General features: G+C 39.4%; 3 protein-coding genes across 4 annotated transcripts; all 3 read left to right on the top strand.

Moving 5' to 3' along the window:
- The first annotated feature begins 879 nt into the window (after positions 1 to 879).
- Positions 880 to 9,705, top strand: LOC136445972 (proton-coupled zinc antiporter SLC30A2-like). 2 transcript variants are annotated; one of them, XM_066444232.1, is made up of 8 exons: positions 880 to 1,455; positions 1,931 to 2,077; positions 2,700 to 2,853; positions 3,590 to 3,640; positions 4,785 to 4,917; positions 5,242 to 5,347; positions 5,944 to 6,078; positions 6,724 to 9,705. In XM_066444232.1, exons 1-8 carry the CDS (start codon positions 1,089 to 1,091, stop codon positions 6,864 to 6,866), a joined length of 1,236 nt encoding a protein of 411 aa, XP_066300329.1. In that variant the 5' UTR covers positions 880 to 1,088; the 3' UTR covers positions 6,867 to 9,705. The 2 variants fall into 2 exon arrangements, with proteins under 2 accessions (XP_066300329.1, XP_066300328.1); XM_066444231.1 differs by having other exon boundaries at positions 881 to 1,455; positions 3,590 to 3,666; positions 4,787 to 4,917.
- Positions 9,706 to 10,914: 1,209 nt separating this feature from the next.
- Positions 10,915 to 16,292, top strand: LOC136446550 (TLC domain-containing protein 4-B-like). The gene is made up of 6 exons (XM_066444973.1): positions 10,915 to 11,490; positions 12,039 to 12,128; positions 12,549 to 12,607; positions 13,342 to 13,436; positions 14,292 to 14,365; positions 14,886 to 16,292. Exons 1-6 carry the CDS (start codon positions 11,348 to 11,350, stop codon positions 15,160 to 15,162), a joined length of 738 nt encoding a protein of 245 aa, XP_066301070.1. The 5' UTR covers positions 10,915 to 11,347; the 3' UTR covers positions 15,163 to 16,292.
- Positions 16,293 to 16,834: 542 nt separating this feature from the next.
- Positions 16,835 to 21,070, top strand: LOC136445786 (epidermal growth factor-like protein 6). Its single transcript, XM_066443924.1, has 7 exons — positions 16,835 to 17,106; positions 18,357 to 18,482; positions 19,149 to 19,288; positions 19,952 to 20,071; positions 20,533 to 20,592; positions 20,681 to 20,740; positions 20,979 to 21,070. The coding sequence occupies exons 1-7, from the start codon at positions 17,036 to 17,038 to the stop codon at positions 21,068 to 21,070; spliced, it is 669 nt and encodes a 222-aa protein (XP_066300021.1). The 5' UTR covers positions 16,835 to 17,035.
- The last annotated feature ends 46 nt before the right edge of the window (positions 21,071 to 21,116 follow it).

Here is a 21,116-nt window from a genome sequence, read left to right on the forward strand (position 1 = left end):
CTCTACCCAAATATGTCCACTATGGTATATCAATATAAGTATGCTGCAACACCTTAGAAAGTCACTAGGGGGAACATAATCTGATAATTTCTTTCTCTCCTTGTTCATCTCCCCAACACCTGCCACATACATCATAAATTTAATCCAACACTTCTCGAGTTACACTGTTGCACAAACAAACAAACAAACAAACAAACAAAAAACATCACACAGGGGGAGAGAGAGAGAGAGAGAGAGAGAGAGAGAGAGAGAGAGAGAGAGAGAGAGAGAGAGAGAGAGAGAGAGAGAGCCTGAGAGAGAGAGAGAGAGAGAGAGACGAAAACATGGAACCTGATGAGCCCTCTAACGTTATCTAACGATAAACAAAAATTGTTGGTATCTTGACTGAAGTGGATTTCGACACGCTCTGGCACATATTGAAGACTGGTGAACGACGTCAGAGGTCACAGGATATGTGAACAGTACTAGGTAAACCAAGGATTTAACCTCCTTGGGTAAACAAGCACGAAAAGGTCCGAAAAGTGATCGAGCTTGTCAATAAATTTGGCACCACCACTGACTTGCTGCCCCAAAAAATTGCCCCCGTGACACAAGGCAATGAAGCATTTATAATAAGCAAGCATGTCCCTATTCGAATATCCGGATGATAGACAGAAATATGCCAGTTGAAAAAAAAATAGAAATAAAGTTATAAAGATAAATCGATTTGTATCGTCGCCGAACGAAATTAAAAGTTTTCATATTATTCAACATTTAATGGTATACTAACACAAATATGCATACTTATTTTCCATATTTCTGAATTCAATGGGACACCGAATCGGAGGGTTCGACTTTTATACTATAGAATCCCAACTAAGATAGTCTAGATACCAGACATTCCAGGGATCACAAGGGTTGCCATACAGGCCAACTCCTCGGCTCCAAGTCAACATGTCCCCGAGAAAATTTTACCGGAGCCACCCGCGTGTTAGATCCTTTTCCCCAGGAATGACTGTGGTAAAATTTACTCGGATGCATGTTGCTCAGGAGCCGAGTAGTTGTACCTTGGGCCGTTTGGCGTCTAGACTAACTAGAACGAACCAAACATGGCGGCGGGTCGGGAGTTAGAGGACATAGGTTCGCTGCCCAAAAACCACGACCTGTTCCAAAACCCGGACTACCCAGACCGCTCCATGTCGCTCAACTCCGACCACGGCGACTCCCTCGACTACCTGCAAAGTTTCAACGAGAGAAACTCGCACCTAACGTTCCAGAGACCGCCGGAAGATTCCGATGACGAACCCTTGTTGGATCTTGACGAGGCGGGCCCTTCCTGTAACCATACGGGCCCGTGCTCGTGCCCGATCACCGTGGGGACCACACGGAGGCCCCGCTTCAGAGATAAGAAGGCCAGGAACCAGCTGCTCATCTGCTGTGTCCTCTCCTTCCTCTTCATGATAGGAGAATTTACAGGTAAGCTTTCGTTCTAAACTGCGACATAGAAGACTGAATGAACGAGTGGGGAGGGGGGCGTGGCGGAAGTGTCAATTTGCTAAGCATTATGTGTGTTTACGAGGTACAACTATAACTCACAGCAAGGAGGTTAAATATATTTAACCTCCTTGCTCACAGTCACAATACTTTTGTATTTGTTTATTTCGCAACCACGTCACAAACCTTAAAGCTGGTTTTATATTTGCAGTTTTCACAGTGACCTTTCCATTGTGAATTCAATGATATGACACTGTGAAAGTACATTATTTCCATTTGTATTACCAGTGGTGCATACTAGTAATACACTTTCATACATACATGTACCAAGAAAAAGACAATGCCAGGCAGATCTGCAACAGTATGTACATGTAGTACTGTAAATTCATTCATTTTTGCGGTAGCACTCTCTTTCAATTCTCTGTCAATTCTAATGCTGTTCTAACTGTTTCCACAGGAGGTTACCTGGCCAACAGTCTGGCCATTATGACAGATGCCGCTCACATGTTCAGCGACTTCGGCAGTTTTCTCATCAGTCTTGCTGCCTTGTGGATAGGATCTCGACAGCCTACAAATAAAATGACATTTGGATACTACAGAGCAGGTCAGTTATTGAAATTGGATACAACAACACATTCTTATGTTCCCATCCCTGCCCTACATGTCTATGTTTTTGTTGTTAAAGTTTATGTTGCAGATTAAGCAAGAACACACTCACTATCCCGTTTATATCGTTTGTTTTTACCTGTTTCTTGTAAAATGAGTGTTTGACCTACAATTGAATTAAAAACTAATGTGTTACATATAATACATGATGGTGTATGTGTAACTGAGTTTATGTGAGCTTTGTTTATGTCCTCCTCACACATTATATGTATGGGGCAGTGCTAGTCAGTGCCCATCTCTGTTGCTATAGCCTATGGGCCACACAGGCCACGACAGTACTATCAATAATATTAGGGTAGTGGAGTGTGTTCAATAAATACTTTTTCTCATAGTTCACTGGTAATGGAGTGTGTTCAACAAATACTCTTTCTCATAATGACTGAGTACTAGTCAGAAAAAAAACAGATCTAGAATATTAATATACGATATTTCAAGTCTTTGGTATGACCTGCAGCTGGTTGTGGGATTTGAGCCATCAAAATGCAAGATGAACACTCTACTCCTTAGGCCATTGCACAGGTTTCTAATTTATTTCATGATAATCTATATTGTTTCCCCAGAGGTGTTGGGAGCCCTGGTGAGTGTGCTGATCATCTGGCTGCTGACAGGGATCCTGGTGTTCGAGGCTGTTCAGAGGATCATCCACAAGTCTGCACCCATAGAAGGGGACACCATGCTCATTACAGCAGGCTGTAGTGTAGCTTTTAACATCTTGTAAGTACCGGTACTGCAGTTATTTCACCTTGTAGTGCCCCAAGGATCTCTCCAGAAATATAGAGCAGGATAGGGGGATACAAGCACAGGATGTGTGTTCCGAGGGTGTAACATCTTGTAAGTACTGCAGTTGTTCTACCTTGTAAGTTGTACATGTAGTGCCTCAAGAATCTCCCCAGATATGTAGAGCAGGATACAAGCACAGGATGTGTGTTCGGAGGGTGTAACATCTTGAAAGTACTGCAGCTGTTGTTGTTTTCCTTGTAGTACATAGTGGCACATAGGGTTACAAGTTTCCTTGCTGTTTGTGTAGCAGGGTATATTTGTACAGGGAGGGGTTGCTAGCTCTTCTCTTTTAACCTGCTCGATGCACCTCATGAGACCCCCCTTTTATGTCCTCTCTGAAAGACAGGTGCAGCACCAACCGAGACGTCCTTTCCCAGGATTTAATTTTGCAATAGAGCTGGGAAGGTCACCAGGTCTTGTGGTTAGGACTTATAATCTGAAGGTTCTGGGTTCAGATCCCTAGTGGGCCCCTTGTGTCCTTGGGAAAGGCTCCTATTTGCTCACTAACTCAAATGAGTACCTACCTTACAAATAAAGTGAAAGTAAACGTTGGTTTGGGACAAAGTCATGTGTGTGTTAATCTACACACAATGTATTAAGCTAAAGAAGAACCATGTACAGGTACTAAGAAAATGCAATGTTCTGAATATTTTTGTATTGTTGTTTGCAGATTGACTATCGTACTGCATTTCCAAGGGAGATCACATGGACACTCACATGGGCTATCACATGGGCACTCACATGGAGGTGAGTTCAACTGAACTGTTTAGTAATGCATTTATTGGACTTAAGACTGGTGTAATGTTATTAACTGCTTGAAGGGATCTTTGGAAAAATGCGTGGTACTAGTGGTGTAGCCGTAGGTATACAATACTACATGTACTATCAATTGTGGCTGATGCAATCTTTCCAAAAAAATAAATATTTAACGGTTCTCAGTGGCAAATGTGCTAGATGTTGGCACATTGGCAACCAAATCCGCAGTGTGTTTTTCTGGCACACAGTTTGACAGATTAGCCGAATAGGCTCAGTGTGCGTTACTCCACCGTTTGGAAGGTAACTTGTAAAATGCCTTTCCCTCAGGGCATGTGAATATCGAACTCGGGACCCATTGATTCAGAGTTCAACGCTGTAACTGTTACGCCACGCCGACGTCACAATCTTTCAACTCACTTACAATTACTTTTCTTAGCTTAAGTTATAACCCCTAATAAATCTTCACATTCTTGCTAGCATAGAGCTATAACAGTATAGCGCTCTGTTTGTTATAAGGTCTTGAGTACCAGATGTATTATAGTTGTTCCTGTATCACTTCAGGTGTGCACTCAAAAAGAGTCCGGTATAAAAAATAGTTTGTGTTTCAGTCAATTATAAATTCCCTTTCATCGATCTCACCTGGTCGGTGTGAAAAAGTATTTGAGATGAAAGCTTGTTTATGACTGACAGGATAGGCTATAGTCTTGACGTCCGAAGGATAGGTTTTATGTGTGTGCTGTTTATGTTCCCAGTGCTGTGGCCAGGTGTTGGTGGCACTAGAGGCCCTCTTGCCAATGGTGGCTAAGTGCAGTTATAAATAGACTGAAAAATGCCATAGATATTGTTTCATTTGGTGGGTTTTGTGCAAACTTTTTCTATTGACTGTAAAACAAGTGACTGTGCTTGTAACAGAGAGCAAAACATTAAGAATAACTGTTCATTGGATATGTGGGATATGTCTTGTATACAGTTTGTACTAAGTATATTTTTTCATGAAGCCCAATAGTACAGCCTAATGCATTATCACCATATGACCTGTAGTTAGCTTGTAAGAGCAGAAATGTACAATGAAGGTCTTTCATTCTGAACCCCTTGAATATTTTACATCCAGGGACATCGAGGGTGCATGACGGAGAATCCGATGGCAGGAACATCAACGTTAGAGCAGCGTTCATCCATGTTATTGGTGATCTTCTACAAAGTGTGGGAGTCCTGATAGCCGCATATATCATCAGATATAAGGTAACAACCAAGAAAGTATACACATTATACATGTACCAAGCTTTTGTCTCCATGAATATGCACAAGGTATGTTGACTTGTCAAAGATGACAATTCTGACAATCTTGCTATTGAGAATTAAGAAAACTTGTGAATACTCTTTTGTGAGGGGATTAGAATTATCTAGTAAATCCTTGTGCAAAGACAATTCTTATTTAGGTCCATGTCCATGTCCGCACATAAAATTGTTAAGGCATACAGCCAGTATAACCAGCAGCAGGACCTTGAAATTGCACGACAGTGACTGGATAATCTTGTTAAAGGTGTGTTTCGTGTTGTTTGGCAGCCGGAGTACCAGATAGCAGACCCCATCTGTACGTTCCTGTTCTCAGGCCTGGTGCTGGTCACCACGGTAACCATACTGAGGGACACGATCAGGGTACTGCTGGAAGGTAACCAAACTTTTTCTAGTCTTATAGTCTTATTTGTGTTCTGGTATATCAGAAATGTTGCATAACCCCATTACCAAATTGAATACAAATTTTGTTCCTAAGGACTACCTTAGCATTCTAAAGGTTAAAGCAAGTATGGCAATGGCTGTATATTACAAAAGTAATTTTACAAAAAAATGGAGTGCTGCTAGATATGGTTGAGGTCAGTTGGGACAATTTAATTGCCATTTCCTTGTTCTACTTATAACTTATTGGATGATGCTTAAAATGTGCTTTTATAAATTACTTGAAATAAACTTATTTACAGCAATTAAATAATTACAGGGACTTAATTTCATGATTGAAGAGGAAAGAAGCTTGAGGTTTTCGCGATGTTTTAAAGTCTTAAAATTGTGGTCAAGAGGTCACAATGTGAAAATAAAAACACCATAAATATTTTAAGAATGCCCTTTTACACTCAGTAGTTTTGATGATTGAGTTTCAAATGAGACTTTATCTTAACAGTCATTAATCTTCATCTTTCATTGATTATAGCTACTTACTGATTAGCAGTGTTCCATATTAAGATGTTTGTCTTCTTGTATTATGTATTTCAGCAACTCCCAGGTCTATAGACGTGTGTGCAGTAAAGCGTGACCTGGCCATCTTGCCTGGAGTGAGGGGGGTTCACAACTTACATGTCTGGTCTCTCACCATGGACAAGAATGTGCTCAATGTACACTTGGTATTGGGTAAGTAGACATCCATATCATATGTATATCAATTTTTCATGGCAAAGAGACATCATGCAATTCCTGTAGCATAGATAGAAGAGATATTAGAACAAGATCATAATAGTATGCAATTTTCATGGCATTTAGACATAAGAACAAGACTTGCAATTTTTCATTGTATAGAGGGATAGGTACCTTAGAACAGATACAATTTTTCATGGCAAAGAGACATCAGAACAAAAAATACAATTTCCATTCGGTGCTAATTAACTCAGGTAACCTCAATACCACAGTAATTATCCCAACTCCCAAGTTTGCCTATAGGACTGTAGGTTTTTGAACCATTTACATTCAGAAGGACCCCTATAAACTTGACTCTTTTCAATATTCAAGACTAGTGTGCTATGTTATTTAGCATGCTCAAGGTTTGGCTCTCCTCAAACACAGAACCTCCATTTAATGTCCAATCTGAGGGCCGTCCCCCTAGGTACTCATTTTCACCTGATTGAAGGGAAGAAATTTGTGTCAAGTACCTTTCCCAGAGTACTCCTGTGGCATGTCAGGTATTGAACCCAGAACCTCTTAATTCTGGGCCAAGCACACTAACCATTACATCACACGATACCTCAATTCTGCATGTACTAACAATTTTGATGATTTTAGCCCAAGATGCAGACCACGAGGCAGTGCTTCAGTCAGCTACATGGAGGATACGCAAGAACTACCCAGTCCAGCACTGCGCAATACAGGTGGAGAAGTGTTGTACACCCTGTATACAGGAGACCAAGGGGGCCACAGAGGGATAGGGTAACACCATCTTCTCAGACGTCTCTTATATTCTCATGAATGTGTTACAAACCACCAAAGAGTTTTTAACAAACATGAAGCAAGATGTACATGTACGAGATACTTTTATTATGAAAAATTTGGTGTTATCTTATGAATCAAAATGTATATCTACATGGTTGTCAAAAGAAGTGTATTATTGTTTGTATGAGAAGGAAATACTTTTGATATTTAGAAAGTGACAGTGATCTCGAACTAGTTTAGCTCACTGAAGAGCTATTCTTCCACCGGTCGTGACAGAGAAAACAGATGTTATGTACAGTATTTACAGGTTCATTGTACCAGGGATTCCCCTCAACAAGTACAATCATATGATGATTAGTGGACCACGGCTTAACGTCCCCATAAGGACTACAACCCTTTCCAGTAGGGTGCATGTCGGGTGAGCGGCAATAGCCGGGATTCGAACTCCCAACCTCTTGGTCTAGAGGCAGGGTTGCTAAACACTGGACCATGCACACTACCGCTCAGCCAGGTCACATTTATGATACTTGCATTACAGTGGCCATATCCAAACTGTAAAAAGTTGAAAGATATGAAATATATTTTCAAATGTTTCTTCTTAGACTTAGAGTGTGAACGGAAAATTGTTCAATATGTCTTGTACAAAGTGTCATTGACTATTTTGATTATAGAATATAATTTCCATGACAACTCAACAAGTTGGAAAAAGAAAATACTTTAATTATATAGGAAAGTGTTACACTGTAAAATGAAGATTAAAACAGTGTCAAGTACACTGAATAGCAAGGTTCTTTTATTCACAACCAAGCATTTTACAAGAGCTCTTGTAAAATGCTTGGTTGTGAATAAAAGAACCTTAAGTTGCTATTCAGTCATTCGCCAACCGTTACTATTACTGTAACATTATTCTTCCCAATGGGCTTCTCATGACTACTGTAGTGTACATTTTTTGTACAATTTTAGATTCATGTGAAATATGACATGGTTTTATGGTGTTATAAGTCTACTTGTGTAATTGAGCATTAAAGAGCAAATTTAACTTTATTTCTAATACAGTGTACATAATACTAATAAATGTTGTGCAATGAAGATGCCTTTGGATTAATACATACAATGTATGTAGGTTATTTTATATTTGTTTCATTTCCATTTAACAATTGGTAGCAAAGGCAACTGGAAAAACTTTATTGAGTGTTCTTCATCGGAGTAAAAAAAAGATCTGGACGCAAGGTGTGTTGTAGACCAAAGTGTTTAGAGGACAAAAAAGTTTTAACTATACCAGTTTGCCATGTTAACTTGGAATATGACTAATTTCTAATGAGATTGCCAGTAGCCAGGCGTATTTTAGTTTAATATCTTAACATCGATCATAATGATAGAATGAATCCTTCCAAATAAGAGAAAAACTAATCGATGGCTGTGCAATATAAGAAATATGATTAATGATAATAAGAAAAAGCTTTCAGATTGGAAATACCTGTGATATTGCTTAATTTGTGGAAAACGCAATAGGTTACACTTAGTGCAAACAATACATGGTGTATTGTATTCATCTTGACATGCTCTTCCAATAAGTGAAGTTAACAACTTTCTTAAGTTTGTCACATGTGTACTAGACTTGTTTCTGCAGAATGGTACCCTATTAAAGGTATTTTGGTATTTGAGGTGAATGGCCAGTTCTTACAAAACCGATTTATGTGATAAAGCCAACTAGTAGTTATCATACATTATCTTAGATATCAATGCAAAATGGTGATCTTTCATTCATTGTGTATGATGAATTGTTAGGAATATACTGGAACTGCTGTCACTGTACCAATACATGTGTGTATGTATACTTACCTGTAGGTAAACATTGTAAGCCTCTACATTATCAATGCAATGAGCGCAGTGCCAAAATGTGTGAATATCCAAAGAGGAATTAATATATGAGTAACACTATGGCCCACCTCAGTGAAAGGACTGAAAAGCAGCTACATGTAAGATGAGTGAGTGAGTGAACACTATGTACTTCAAGACCAGAATGTAGGAAATCACTCTAAGACTTGCATTTAAGTGAGCGGTGGTTTTATGTTCAAAATCACTCCAATCAAAATCACCATAAAATTGTTTTTGCCTGCCTACCTGACCATTCCCAAGTGCTACATGTACGTACTATACATTGTACAGAACGATGTGTTGGAGGCACCTGTCTACATCTCAGGTATTGTTGATTTCAGTGTTACAAAATTGTGTAGCATTCATATTCCAGGAAATTTTGTATAGTACTCCAGGGGATTTGGGGTTAATGGGTTAGAGTAGGATGCAACTTTGTTAACTTATATGCTAATATGTATTTGAGTCAACTTCTTGAGATTTGTTGATACTAACTGCTTGTAACTGTCTTTAGGTGCATATTCACATCGTTTTAGAGGTTTTTCTTGCGTGTAATCTTCATAGAGGCTATTTCTTATTCTAACTTCATTTCATCCATGACAATTGTATGACAAATGTCACAGGAACTGTTAAGTGATACCAAATTGAATGTAAACTACAAAGAGGAAGTACAGTGAAATGTTAGCAATCCCTAATATAAACCAATAGTTGTAAATTGCGTCCTGAATCAAAGACACACAATGTAATATTGAAAACAAAAATTGAGGAACAGTGAAGGGAACAGCCCAGATAACTTTTAAGAGGGAGTTTTTTCCCACCAGTTGATATCATCACTATACTGCAATTGTGCCTTGTGTTGAGATGTTTTGATGAGTCACATTTTAATATCACCATGATGTAAAATTGTGACTCGATGATGTGTAATATGTACTAATTGCAGAATACAAATGATAGCTCTGACTCCGTCAAATCTATTGCATCTTTTTATATTCTATAATTTAGATATATACTAGTCATAACTATTAAAGCAGATTTACTGATCACGGACAATCAAATGTCAACAGTTTGAGTACAAATGAACTCAATTGAAGCATTCACTACGACGTATGTCTTGTTGTTTTATATATATGATATGATCAATATTTATTTCTTGTCTTCTTTGCATGTATACAAATACAAGGCAAGTGAATATTGTTTTGCGCGAGTCACCCACTTCTAGTGTTCCCGCTGTGGAGTTTGCAACCCAGACGTCAATCAAGTTTGTCGGATTTGCGTAAACGCGTGTAGCGTGTAGATATTCATGGTGCCCCAACGACCCAAAAAAGGTCAAGGGATAGGTGGGGTGAGGTGAGGTGAGTGTAGCGACCCCATAAGATTTTTAATTAGGTAGCCACACGCGATTACAGCTGATAATAGCGCACGCGACTGGCACGACTTCAAATCGCGTGTGGCACGACTTTTGCACGAGTTTTAAACGCGTGTTAACGGCAACATGCACGACTTTCGCACGAGTTTGGCACGAGAAAATACGCGTGTAAAACGCGTGGGAAGGGAAGTTAAACGAGATCTGTACTGTATGTTATTGACCAATAACACGCGCGGTACAAAGAGCAACGGGTTAAGGTACGTTTCTGCAGACGGGAGAGATCGAGTTAAAGTCCGAAGGCTTCAAGTCTCGTGTGAAGTCGCTCGTATTGGGGAAAAACTAGAAGGTAAGTGTCTGTAATAGAACATAGACCAAAGAGAAATATTCAGCTTTACCTGCTTCTATGAATTTAATGCTCAGAAACGGTGTTTACATATATGGCCTCACGCAACGCTTTAAGTACACAAATACCGTAAAGCAGGTATGTAACTTCATAAGAGTGCCTGTTGTGTCGATATAGTAACCCTGGCATGCAATCGGCGTGATATAGTTTACTGGCGCATACATGTTTTTTTACCTGTTCCATACTCCGTTGTCGTGTTCTTGTCTTGCAATGATGGTGAGCTAAAATCGGCAAACTTCAACGTTGTAAAGTCTATTCTATGCACGAAGTACTACAGCAGTACAGAACCCCGACCAATCAAATCACGTGAATCGCATTGAAACTCAGATTCGTATCAGCCATTTCCCGACAAATTCCTTTCTAAGTTGCGTTAACGACTAAATTTAACGTTAACAAAAAATAGTTTCTACTACTTTTCTTTAAACGTTAAATCGCGGTCACTTTCTATTACTTCCAAAGTGCCAAAATTGCCAATATGAAAACATCTCTGGAAAGCTGACACCTTCCAGCATCTCACTGGCAACTTTATTTTGTCAGATTTAGTCGTTAACGCAACTTAGAAAGGAATTTGTCGGGAAATGGCTGATACGAATCTGAGTTTCAATGCGATTCACGTGATTTGATTGGTCGGGGTGTACAGGTAAGGCTTGTGGATACAAAGGTCATCTTAGTAGTGAGCTTACTCAGGGCACGACCTTTGGTCCATTGTCAATAAATTCCGTCCGTCTCTATAAATAGGCTTTCGTGATTGTTTTGGTAACTTGTTGATACCTCTCCCTTTTGTTCAAAGCAGTTAAAGAATTTCGAAGAAGAATCGACTTAAAACGGCAAAGATGCAGCTGTATGTTGTAAGCGCCGTCTGCAACGTTGCGCTGTGGCAGGCAGTCTTTTGGAGCCTGGCCCCGAAAGTCAACCTCTGGATTTTCCCGAGCTACAATAGACTGGAGAAAAAACTGAGGCTTGAGATGAACAGGAAGTACGTTCTGTCTCTTTTTTTTCAATTTTTCTGTTCTTTTTTTTTATCGTAAAATTGATTGTAACGTTTATATTTGACTTGTTGTTTGGAGCTGTTTAACAATTTGCCATACATTCTTTCAGACCCTAATAGTGCCTGGTGGCACATAGGGAAGCAAGTTGTCCTTGCTGTTTTAGTAGCTGGGTATATTTTCCCCCCGTATCACGTTGCTAGCCCTCCCCTTATAACGTGCTCGAATCATCTTTTCAAACACGGGACCCCATTTAACGCCCCTTCCGAAAGACAAATGCAGCCCCAACCGAGATGTCCTGACCCAGGTTTGGACTGGGATCTCCCAGTTATCAACTAATTGGAACCAGGAGCTCAGCTATGTTACTGCTACCAGTTGAGCTATAGGGACACCACTGACAATTTCGTTCTTACAATTGTCGCACAATAAAGTTAAAACTTTCCCCAAAGAACGTTTCAAACACGCACAACTTTGACAGCAAATACGCAATACAACTGATACTGTTTATCATAAAATTGATCTTTCTACATGTCCCAAGCGTGAGTTCTACTACCTGCAGCATCATTCTGTCTCTCCTGTCTTGGTACGTGTTCTTCTGTAGACCTGAGGTCAGCCCTACACACGTCGAGTAAGTCCTTTTTATCGATGACATTTGTCAAGAAGCTACGGTTATGTTTTTGGTAGCATTTGTATGTGTGTGTATATGTATGTATGTACGTGGATGAACAGCATAACTCGATCGAGAAGGCCTGGACAAATTGTATCGATATTTGGTGAGACCTCGAAACTATTGAATTTGGGGCCTCATAGTGACAAACAGTTGTAATACACAATACTGTTTTATTCATTTTTAATCATTTAAGACCATATGCATCAAAAGTTTACCGACATACTGATATGATATGATTTGCTATTCATCTTTTACCATCTTCTATCACAATGTTATGTGGACTAAAAGTGTATACTATTCAAGGTGCTTACCCTAGTCTACAGCTTACAATGTTCCAAGTTGAAGCAAATCTAATGTGCATGGATCCTTCTTTGGTAGGATGGACCAACCGATCGTGCGACTCACGGTGTCAATCTTCTTAGGTCATACCGTCTCAGGTAAATCACATGCGTGCACTGCTTTTCAAAACCTAAGGCAGTCATCTTTGATATCTGTGTGTGTGTGTGTGTGTGTGTGTGTGTGTGTGTGTGTGTGTGTGTGTGTGTGTGTGTGTGTGTGTGTGTGTGTGTGTGTTTAAAGCAAAAGTGGCTCTGTTTGATTGATATTCCTGCTTCTGATCACAATTATTCCGTCTCCGAATGTCCGATACAAACTTGGTATTCATTATTCTATGACAGGTCCTCTCCGACCAAGATTGTCTCAGTTACTACCTCGGAGTTCTATCACACAACATCGTTGTCGACAAGTTGAAGGCGTTGTAGAACTGCTTTTATAGCAGCTGGCGATAGAGGGCACTGATGAGATGGTGACAATTCAATAGTGTTTTTATAGCAAATCGTCTCATGGCAGTTTTTGCCAAAGCCATTTCACGTGCAACCGCTATTCTTTAAAGAACTGTCCTGAAACAAACCAGCTGTTCTAAACTAGGTATTGCTATAATTTTGAATTCATTTGCCATTCAAATTGCAAGTACCCTTTAACAGCACGTTTCTTTTCGCAGTGAGAACAATAAAAGAAAATGATGACTTCATGGAACTTTCGTCTAATAATTTAATATTTCAGATGTCTGGTATTTGTCTTTTAATTTATGTTATGTCACACATGTTGTTAATGAACTGCCACTGGTTTATTGAACTGACACAAATACTGTTATATTTTCAAATGCAAACAGAGATCCTCGCGATGGCGTACCAGGGAACGTTACTGGAGGAGAAGGCGATGCTGTGTCATCACGTGTCCAGCCTGTTTTCTGGATACGTCGGCGTGGTAATGAATATTATCAATTAAAGTTTTTTTTTTAATAATAATAATAATAATAATAATATCAGGTGTATTTGCAGCCAGTGCCACAGGCAGGTACCCAATGTGTAGGGTAATGAGGCTGTTTAACGTGTTCGAGGCACCTCCTCGAGCACGGGACCCCCGTTTTACGTCCCTCCCGGAAGACGATTTCGTGGAAAGCTTCGTGAGGCTACAGCAATCCGGGCGTCCTTGGTTGGTCTCCCATCCAAGCACTGTCCGGACCGCGCGTTGCTTAACTTCCGAGATCGAGGGATCGGGTGTATCCAACGCGCCACGCGCCCTGGAAAGCCTGGAGAGTCTCTGCAGGGCGTCTTAGTATACGTCGCCCAGACAGTCTCGCTTTCCGGGGCAAGTCGCTAAGCCGCCCCGCAAATACTCTGGGCTTGCCAGGGTAGGTTTTTGTATGCACACATCATAAGTACAATGTATGTCATTTTTGGCCATTTTTGGCCTGTATACGGTTGCATGAAATTTAGCTTTGAATTAGTAGCTTTAGCCACACACCCACAGTCGACTGGGTTTTAGACTATGTATTTGATGCGCACTGAACTGGAACCTTTCATGTTGCCTTTGCTACGCACATGAAGTGTTGGAAACTCCTTACAAACTTCTATTCTTTCTGATACACTTTAAAAGAGACTTTTACTGTCTGTTAATCGCAAAAATTCCCCTATTTTGTGATGTCCCTTACAATTTTTACCGGCATGGCGCGAGATCTGCTTTATCATCATTGAATAAATGGTGTAGAAACCATAACAATGATGGTATTATACGTGATGCCACGAGCGAAGGAAATTACAGTATTTTGTTTTCTTTCAGATGCGTGACGGTTTTCCATACTTCGTGGTCCTATTCCTGATGTCGGAGTTATCCACACCCTTCGTCTCTTTAAGGTAAGTCAAAGTTTTCGCACTTACAGAGGAGAAATCAAAAATGTATTGATAAAAGCTCACTATGACTGGTTACGAGTACTTTGTTGGACACTGAGAAATTTGACTGTATTGACGGTTACGTGGGTATGCAATACAGGTACAGACATTTTTTTGGATGCTTCATAACGTGAATGCCAGGTTTGTAATAAATACTGAACAAGCTGTATATTCGGACTGATTTATTTGATCCACACCGGGATGGACCCCTACTCTTTTCGATAAGTGTGGTGGGATCTTTCACGTGCTTGAAGCGTGGCTCTTCTCCATTTAACGTCCTATCCTGGAGACATCTCCAGCCGAAGCTAGGTACTCATTTGCATCTGATTCGATTGAGAAAAATGGTGTAAAGTGCCTTTCATGAGAGCATGCACAACATCGGGACTTGTCAAGGATTTGAACTCAGAACCCCTAGGTCTTGAGTCAACAACCCTAGCCACAAGGCCAAGGTGTGACCTTAATGATCAATTTTGATCCATTTCAGAGAAAGTCTTTACTTCACCGGCAAGGTCAAGTCCAAGGCCTACACCTTAAACGGCTACGTCATGGTTGTAACCTTCTTCTTGGGTCGAATCGCCATCATCCCCCACTACTGGTACCACATGTACCCTCACGTCGTGTCCGGGAAGATCTTCCAGGTCGGCTGGGACTCCGCCGTCACCGGCATCTTCCTCTGGACCGTCCTGAACGTCTTAAACATCTACTGGTTCTATAGGATGTTACGAGGTGCTTTGAAACACTTGGTTAACAAAAAAAGCTGAACATTTGCATATTAATTAAGTAATTGAGAAGTATTCACCTGCATGTAATTAGGAAAATATGGTACATCACGGTCAGGTACTAGGATGTTAAGAGGTGCTATAAAACACTTGATCAACATGAAGAGTTGAACATATGTGGAGGTAGTTGAGAAGTACTTGCCTATGTAAGGAAAACGTGGTGGTACATGTATATATTCTATCAATGTAAAAATCGTAATCTTCGTTTGATTTTGTCTGTACTACTGTAATTTTGGGAGAACGCTTGTAAGTCTAGTAGAATATTGTGATTTTTATAGTCAAGCGATTTCCAAAAGTGGAATTGATTTTCGTACGATTGTATAGCTTGAACCGATCGCTTTAGTGTAAGATCATAGTACATGTATTGATATACAATCGCTTAATTCAAATTTCAATGTGCTGCATTGATACAAGGGTAATCAATCATTTGCAAGACTATCACATGGATTTTTAGTCATTTTTTTATGTATCCTGTATCTTCTCTTCGCAGTGATGATCATTTGCTCCTTTGGATTTATTTTCATCTTTCTTGCTGTAGAATATACTTATTGTTATATTCGGCTTTAAGGCTGTCCATGTTCCTATCAAAATACATGAGTCATTCGTAATAATTAGCATGCATTTTTTGTTTGGGTTTGTATGGGCGAGTAATCAGTGCACTGAAACGCTTTCATTGACTGAAAACATTCCAAGATTAAATGTATCGTTCACATGGATTACCTGCCAAGTGGATCTGAGCTTGTTGAACTCTGATCATAACTTAATTTTGATAATATCTTATCAACTAACAGCTGAAAGGGCGAGAACCTGAAGTTGAAAGTGTGAGAAATTGAATAAATAAGCGATTTAGGACGGGTATGAAGTATTTAAGATTAGGCTACACCAAGTAATTTTTATGGATGACGTCCGCGCGCGCATTGATTTTGGTCTGTTCCCAGAAAAAAACACAAGAAATTCCGCTTCGTGTAACTATGACCAAAGAGTTACGACAGTGCCGCAAATCAATGGGATATGGAAAGAAACAGGACAGGACAACAACTGCTGTTCAATTTCAACTGATTTATTCAAATCATTGCTGTTTTCATGATGAATAAAATAATTGTTAGTTGTTACACTGTGTTTTCTCATTCAATTTGTGTCCTAACATGTGTCGTCGACTATTATATTTCAAATCTAGGCATCTTGTTTTTTTCGGCCCTTCTTGTTTTTTTTTCGCGCTCTCGCATAAGATTTAGGGTCTCCAAAGGACGTCATCCATAAAAATTACTTGGTGCAGCCTTACTAAGATCGCAGCGCTATTGATAATAAAGCTAAGAATGGTGCGACCTAGATAGTCATGAGTTATACTATTGTGATCAGTGAATACGCAACGTATCCCGGTCCACTAATGAACCTGAAAGGCAGGAATGTGTACCTGTACAGCCCTGGATAGCCTAGGATGATTGTAATGATCAAATGGCTGTGTATGGAGTCCTTCTGTATAACGCTTTGTCTCAATTGTCGCTCAAACCAAGCATACAGCCCGATAACACAAGTTAAATCATATCTTTACATACATGTGGTGCCACTGGTGAAAGAAGACTCTTGTTAAGCCAAATTACCCGTTCAAACTTTTGTGTACAACGCATAACATTTACTTAGTAAACCGCATGCCCGCCCTCTGTTGTTTGGTGTGTAACATGATAGCCCCTGGCAGTGGGGGTGGGGGAATTATCTGACGTAACAAACAACAAAAGGGTGCAGGTACAGACAGGTAAAAGGGACAAAGGATCATGTAAGGTCCTGTTTTGGAGGTAAAATGTAGGAATAATCTTTAGTTTTACCGCCGTACTGAAGTAGAAAGACCTCACGAATCATGGAGAGACCTGTATGGATCTTGTTTGCCCAGGTGTTTGTGGGGTTACTGCTTGTGACAGAAGTATACAGGTGAGTGAGTGCCCCCCTCCCCTTAAGACAGCTAGACTCTTAAGTTTACAGTTTCAGTTCCTTCCTCAATTGTACGTTTGAAAATGCCATAAATTCTAAGTTTTGTAAGATAGTTTTTGTTCAATGTGTGACACTTCACTACAAAACTCACAGGGGCTTTTTAACACAAATTCTTGCCAAACAAATGGCAAAAATGACAACAATTCTTGGTATAATGTCATAGCTGTATTCAATGTTCGTTTTCTCGACTAGTTTCAGTACACTAACATATTTTTCATAATATACCAGGATTGTAAAATTTATGTTGTGCTCATAAGATAAATTCATGACGTATTTGTGTATGTTGTTATCAGTTTTTTCAACCCCTAAAGAATGGTTGTATGGGATTATGATCATAATGATAAGACCTTAGGTATCATAATGTTAGAGACCTACATGTACACCAATCCATTCTTAGAATATCACCACATTGATAAACATCTTTTATACATGGTACATGTTTGACCTTGTATAGTACTTTTATCTAGATTATAGATATTCTTGAAAAAGAATCTCCTTGTAAAATTAAAATTGAAAGTTAAGTTTGGACTAAAATATCAAATAAAGGAAAGGTAGCGAGGAAAATCTATCCATCTGTATATCACTTCCTCTTTTTGACCAAAAGTAAGTCAAGTGTTATTGAGGTTTGACCACAGGCCTAAAGGCTTATGGCTTATAGACCCCTTTTCACCTGCTCGGTCTGTTCTATGTGGTATCTATGTCTGAAAGTAGAAACTAAAAAAAGCAAGCTGTTGAATGTGTATTTTGGTGCTTTGAATTCACTTATTGTCATGGGGTTTCAATTATTGTCATGGGGTTTCAATTAAGGTAGAAGAGGAAAAGGGGTTTTCTTTGTGTTTTAAGGTTGCAGTTGAAACTATTCTGTAGTACAGTGGTATGATACACTAGAAACTCATAATTTGCAGTGTCCTGAATTTGTAGTGGAGAGGTCACCATGAAAATAGAACCACCGCAAACATTTCAAGATTTAAACAGTAAATACAGTTCAGATACTGTATTATTTTCATTTATATTTTTCTCTTGAACATAATGCACACGTACATGGACGTACATGGATGTACCATTTCATCATTATACTGAAGGTTACAAAATTAATATACATGACTGTATAATGTGGATACCATCTCTTATTCCCTTGGGTATGTTAGCCATTTCAATTAATCATGTTTCTGTCTTTATGGTGTTACTAGCAGTAACAGGTGCACAGTGACAAAGACCCGTGTAGTGTCAGAACAGATGACATACAGCAGAAGCTACAGCAGTGTCTACTACATCGACTGCGGGTTCTGGGGATGGAACAGGTGTCCTCGATACAGGTAAGCTGATAATCTTTGATATATACGCAGCTTTTCCTTATACATGTACTAGTGCAAACTGAATGATCTTCATATGAGAAATGAACTCATACATTTTTAATGATCAATATGTCAATGTGTTGACATTACTATTCAGTGCATAGCTGTTGAATGTTATTATGATAATAGTACTGTAAATTTATCAATTTTTGCTGCCACAGTGGAATGCATTGGGGAAAGAGACTTTCGCAGTTGAAACAATAATAAATATATATATAGTAGAGTAGTAATACATGTAGATTGGAAAAACCTAGTCATGAATTTGCGATTGAAACGGTAGTGGTCACTGTAAAAAATTTAAGATTTACAGTAATGTTGCCTCTTAAATGGACTTTTTGAAGCTATTGTCAGCAAATTTTCCAAACCCATCTTCTGCAGGAAAAGCGAAAATTAATTGCTTTTCAGAGAGAACCATAATATGGTTCTCTCTGAAAAGCAATTAATTTTCGCTTTTCCTGCAGAAGATGGGTTACGTACAATCGGCTGTTTTTGCAAGTGGACTGTTCTGTTTCTAATGTTAATGATCTTTTACAGTCTGCCAGCTTTTCTACCATTAGAGTCAATCAGTTTTCTAGTTAATTCTGTGGAAATTGGTCCTATCATAATAAACTCTCACTTCCAATGCAGAACCTCCTACAGAACTGACTATGGGACCCAATACTCTACCCAGCAGTATGAGGAGTCAACAGACTGTCACCATGGTAACTGCACTGTGGAGGGGACATGTACCTGTGACCATGGGTACGCTGGGACAACCTGTCAAGATGGTAATGATATTATATATGATAACTTTATTGCAAGTTGAACCTGCCCGAAGGCTAATTGCAGACAAACAAGTACATGGAGATACATGGGAATCGATATAGTTATCCAGTCTACAATGAAAGTTCTATGTTAACTAAGGTTGACTATGGTTGGGTCAACATCAAAACTGTGGTTAGGTCAACATCAAAACATCAAAGTTTATGATTGTGACACTTAGATTCTAATAAATTGTAGAAATACCACATACATATTATGTGTATATTTTGTCACAGGACTAGCATAGATTATGAAAACACATTACCAATTGGTTAAAATCTATTAGAACATAGTATTCAAATATGTGTGTGTGGATCAATTTGGGCTATGATATTCAGTAGCTGTAAATACATACTTTACATTAAGATGCTAAGATGAATTTTCAACAAACATTTCAAGATTTACAATTATAACTATATGTTACTGTTGACAAACATTTAAGCATTACACACAACATAAAAAAAGATTGCTCTGGGGAGCTTTCGAGACAAATTCTCTGTCTCTTCGTCAACCCGGTAATAAGGTCAGATCTCATCTTGCAGAAGATATGTTACTGTATGCTACTCAATGAAAATATACGACTTACATGAGATAAAGAAACAAACAACCTTTTTTATATTTCCTGTCAGATATTGACGAGTGTGCCGGCCAAACCCCAGACTGTGCACAGGTGTGTGTGAACACTCCAGGCAGCTACAGGTGTGCCTGTTATGAGGGCTTTGTTCTTCACAATACAACACACTGTCAAGGTGAGACTTACCTGGAATTACATTCAAACTTACATGTACCACAGTGATACTGACAGTTTCTATTGTAAATGATTTGAAGAATCATCCACAGTAGACAGGTCAGATAAATACATACATGTAAACAGGATTCTTAATGCTTGGGTTAAACCTCCTTGGGTTAAGGGGAAGATAACCTATTTGATCATAGAAAAGTGACCACTTAGCCACGTGGTCCTTATGAATCATCTCCAAGAAGATGTTGGGGGAGGATAAATCAACATTGAGTATATGGTATATATGTCACAGAAATTTTGAGGAACATGTAATGATCACCCAACATCTGCTTGCAATGGAGCTTACTTATGCAGAGGTGTTCACAATTATAAGTAGTAGTTGCTACATATATGGTGACATTTACCGACGGGCTTTGTATGAGAGGATGTTAATCACCTGATCTTTGATATCTATCCTCCCTGTTTCAGATGAAGACGAGTGTGTCGCAGGGAACCACAACTGTTCTCACAGCTGTAACAACACCTACGGTGACTTCACCTGCCGCTGCAGGTGGGGATATGACTTTGCCTGAGATGTTGATCACCTGATCTTTGATATCTTTCCTCCCTGTTTCAGATGAAGACGAGTGTGCGACAGGAAACCATGACTGTTCGCACAGTTGTAACAACACCTACGGTAACTTCACCTGCAGCTGCAGGGTGGGGTATGACTTTGCCTGAGATGTTAATCACATGATCTTTGATATCTATCCTCCCTGTTTCAGACGAAGACGAGTGTTTAACAGGAAACCATGACTGCTCACACAGTTGTTACACAACACCTACGGTAACTTCACATGTGGCTGCAGGGTGGGGTATGACTTTGCCTGAGATGTTAATCACATGATCTTTGATATCTATTTTTGTTGTTTCAGATGAAGACGAGTGTGAGACGGGAAACCACGACTGCTCACACAGTTGTAACAACACCTACGGTGACTTCACCTGCCGCTACAGGGTGGGGTAGGACTTTGCCTGAGATGTTAATCACATGATCTTTGATATCTATCCTC

The sequence above is a fragment of the Branchiostoma lanceolatum genome, chromosome 12, assembly GCF_035083965.1.
Source record: "Branchiostoma lanceolatum isolate klBraLanc5 chromosome 12, klBraLanc5.hap2, whole genome shotgun sequence".
NCBI lineage: Eukaryota > Metazoa > Chordata > Leptocardii > Amphioxiformes > Branchiostomatidae > Branchiostoma > Branchiostoma lanceolatum.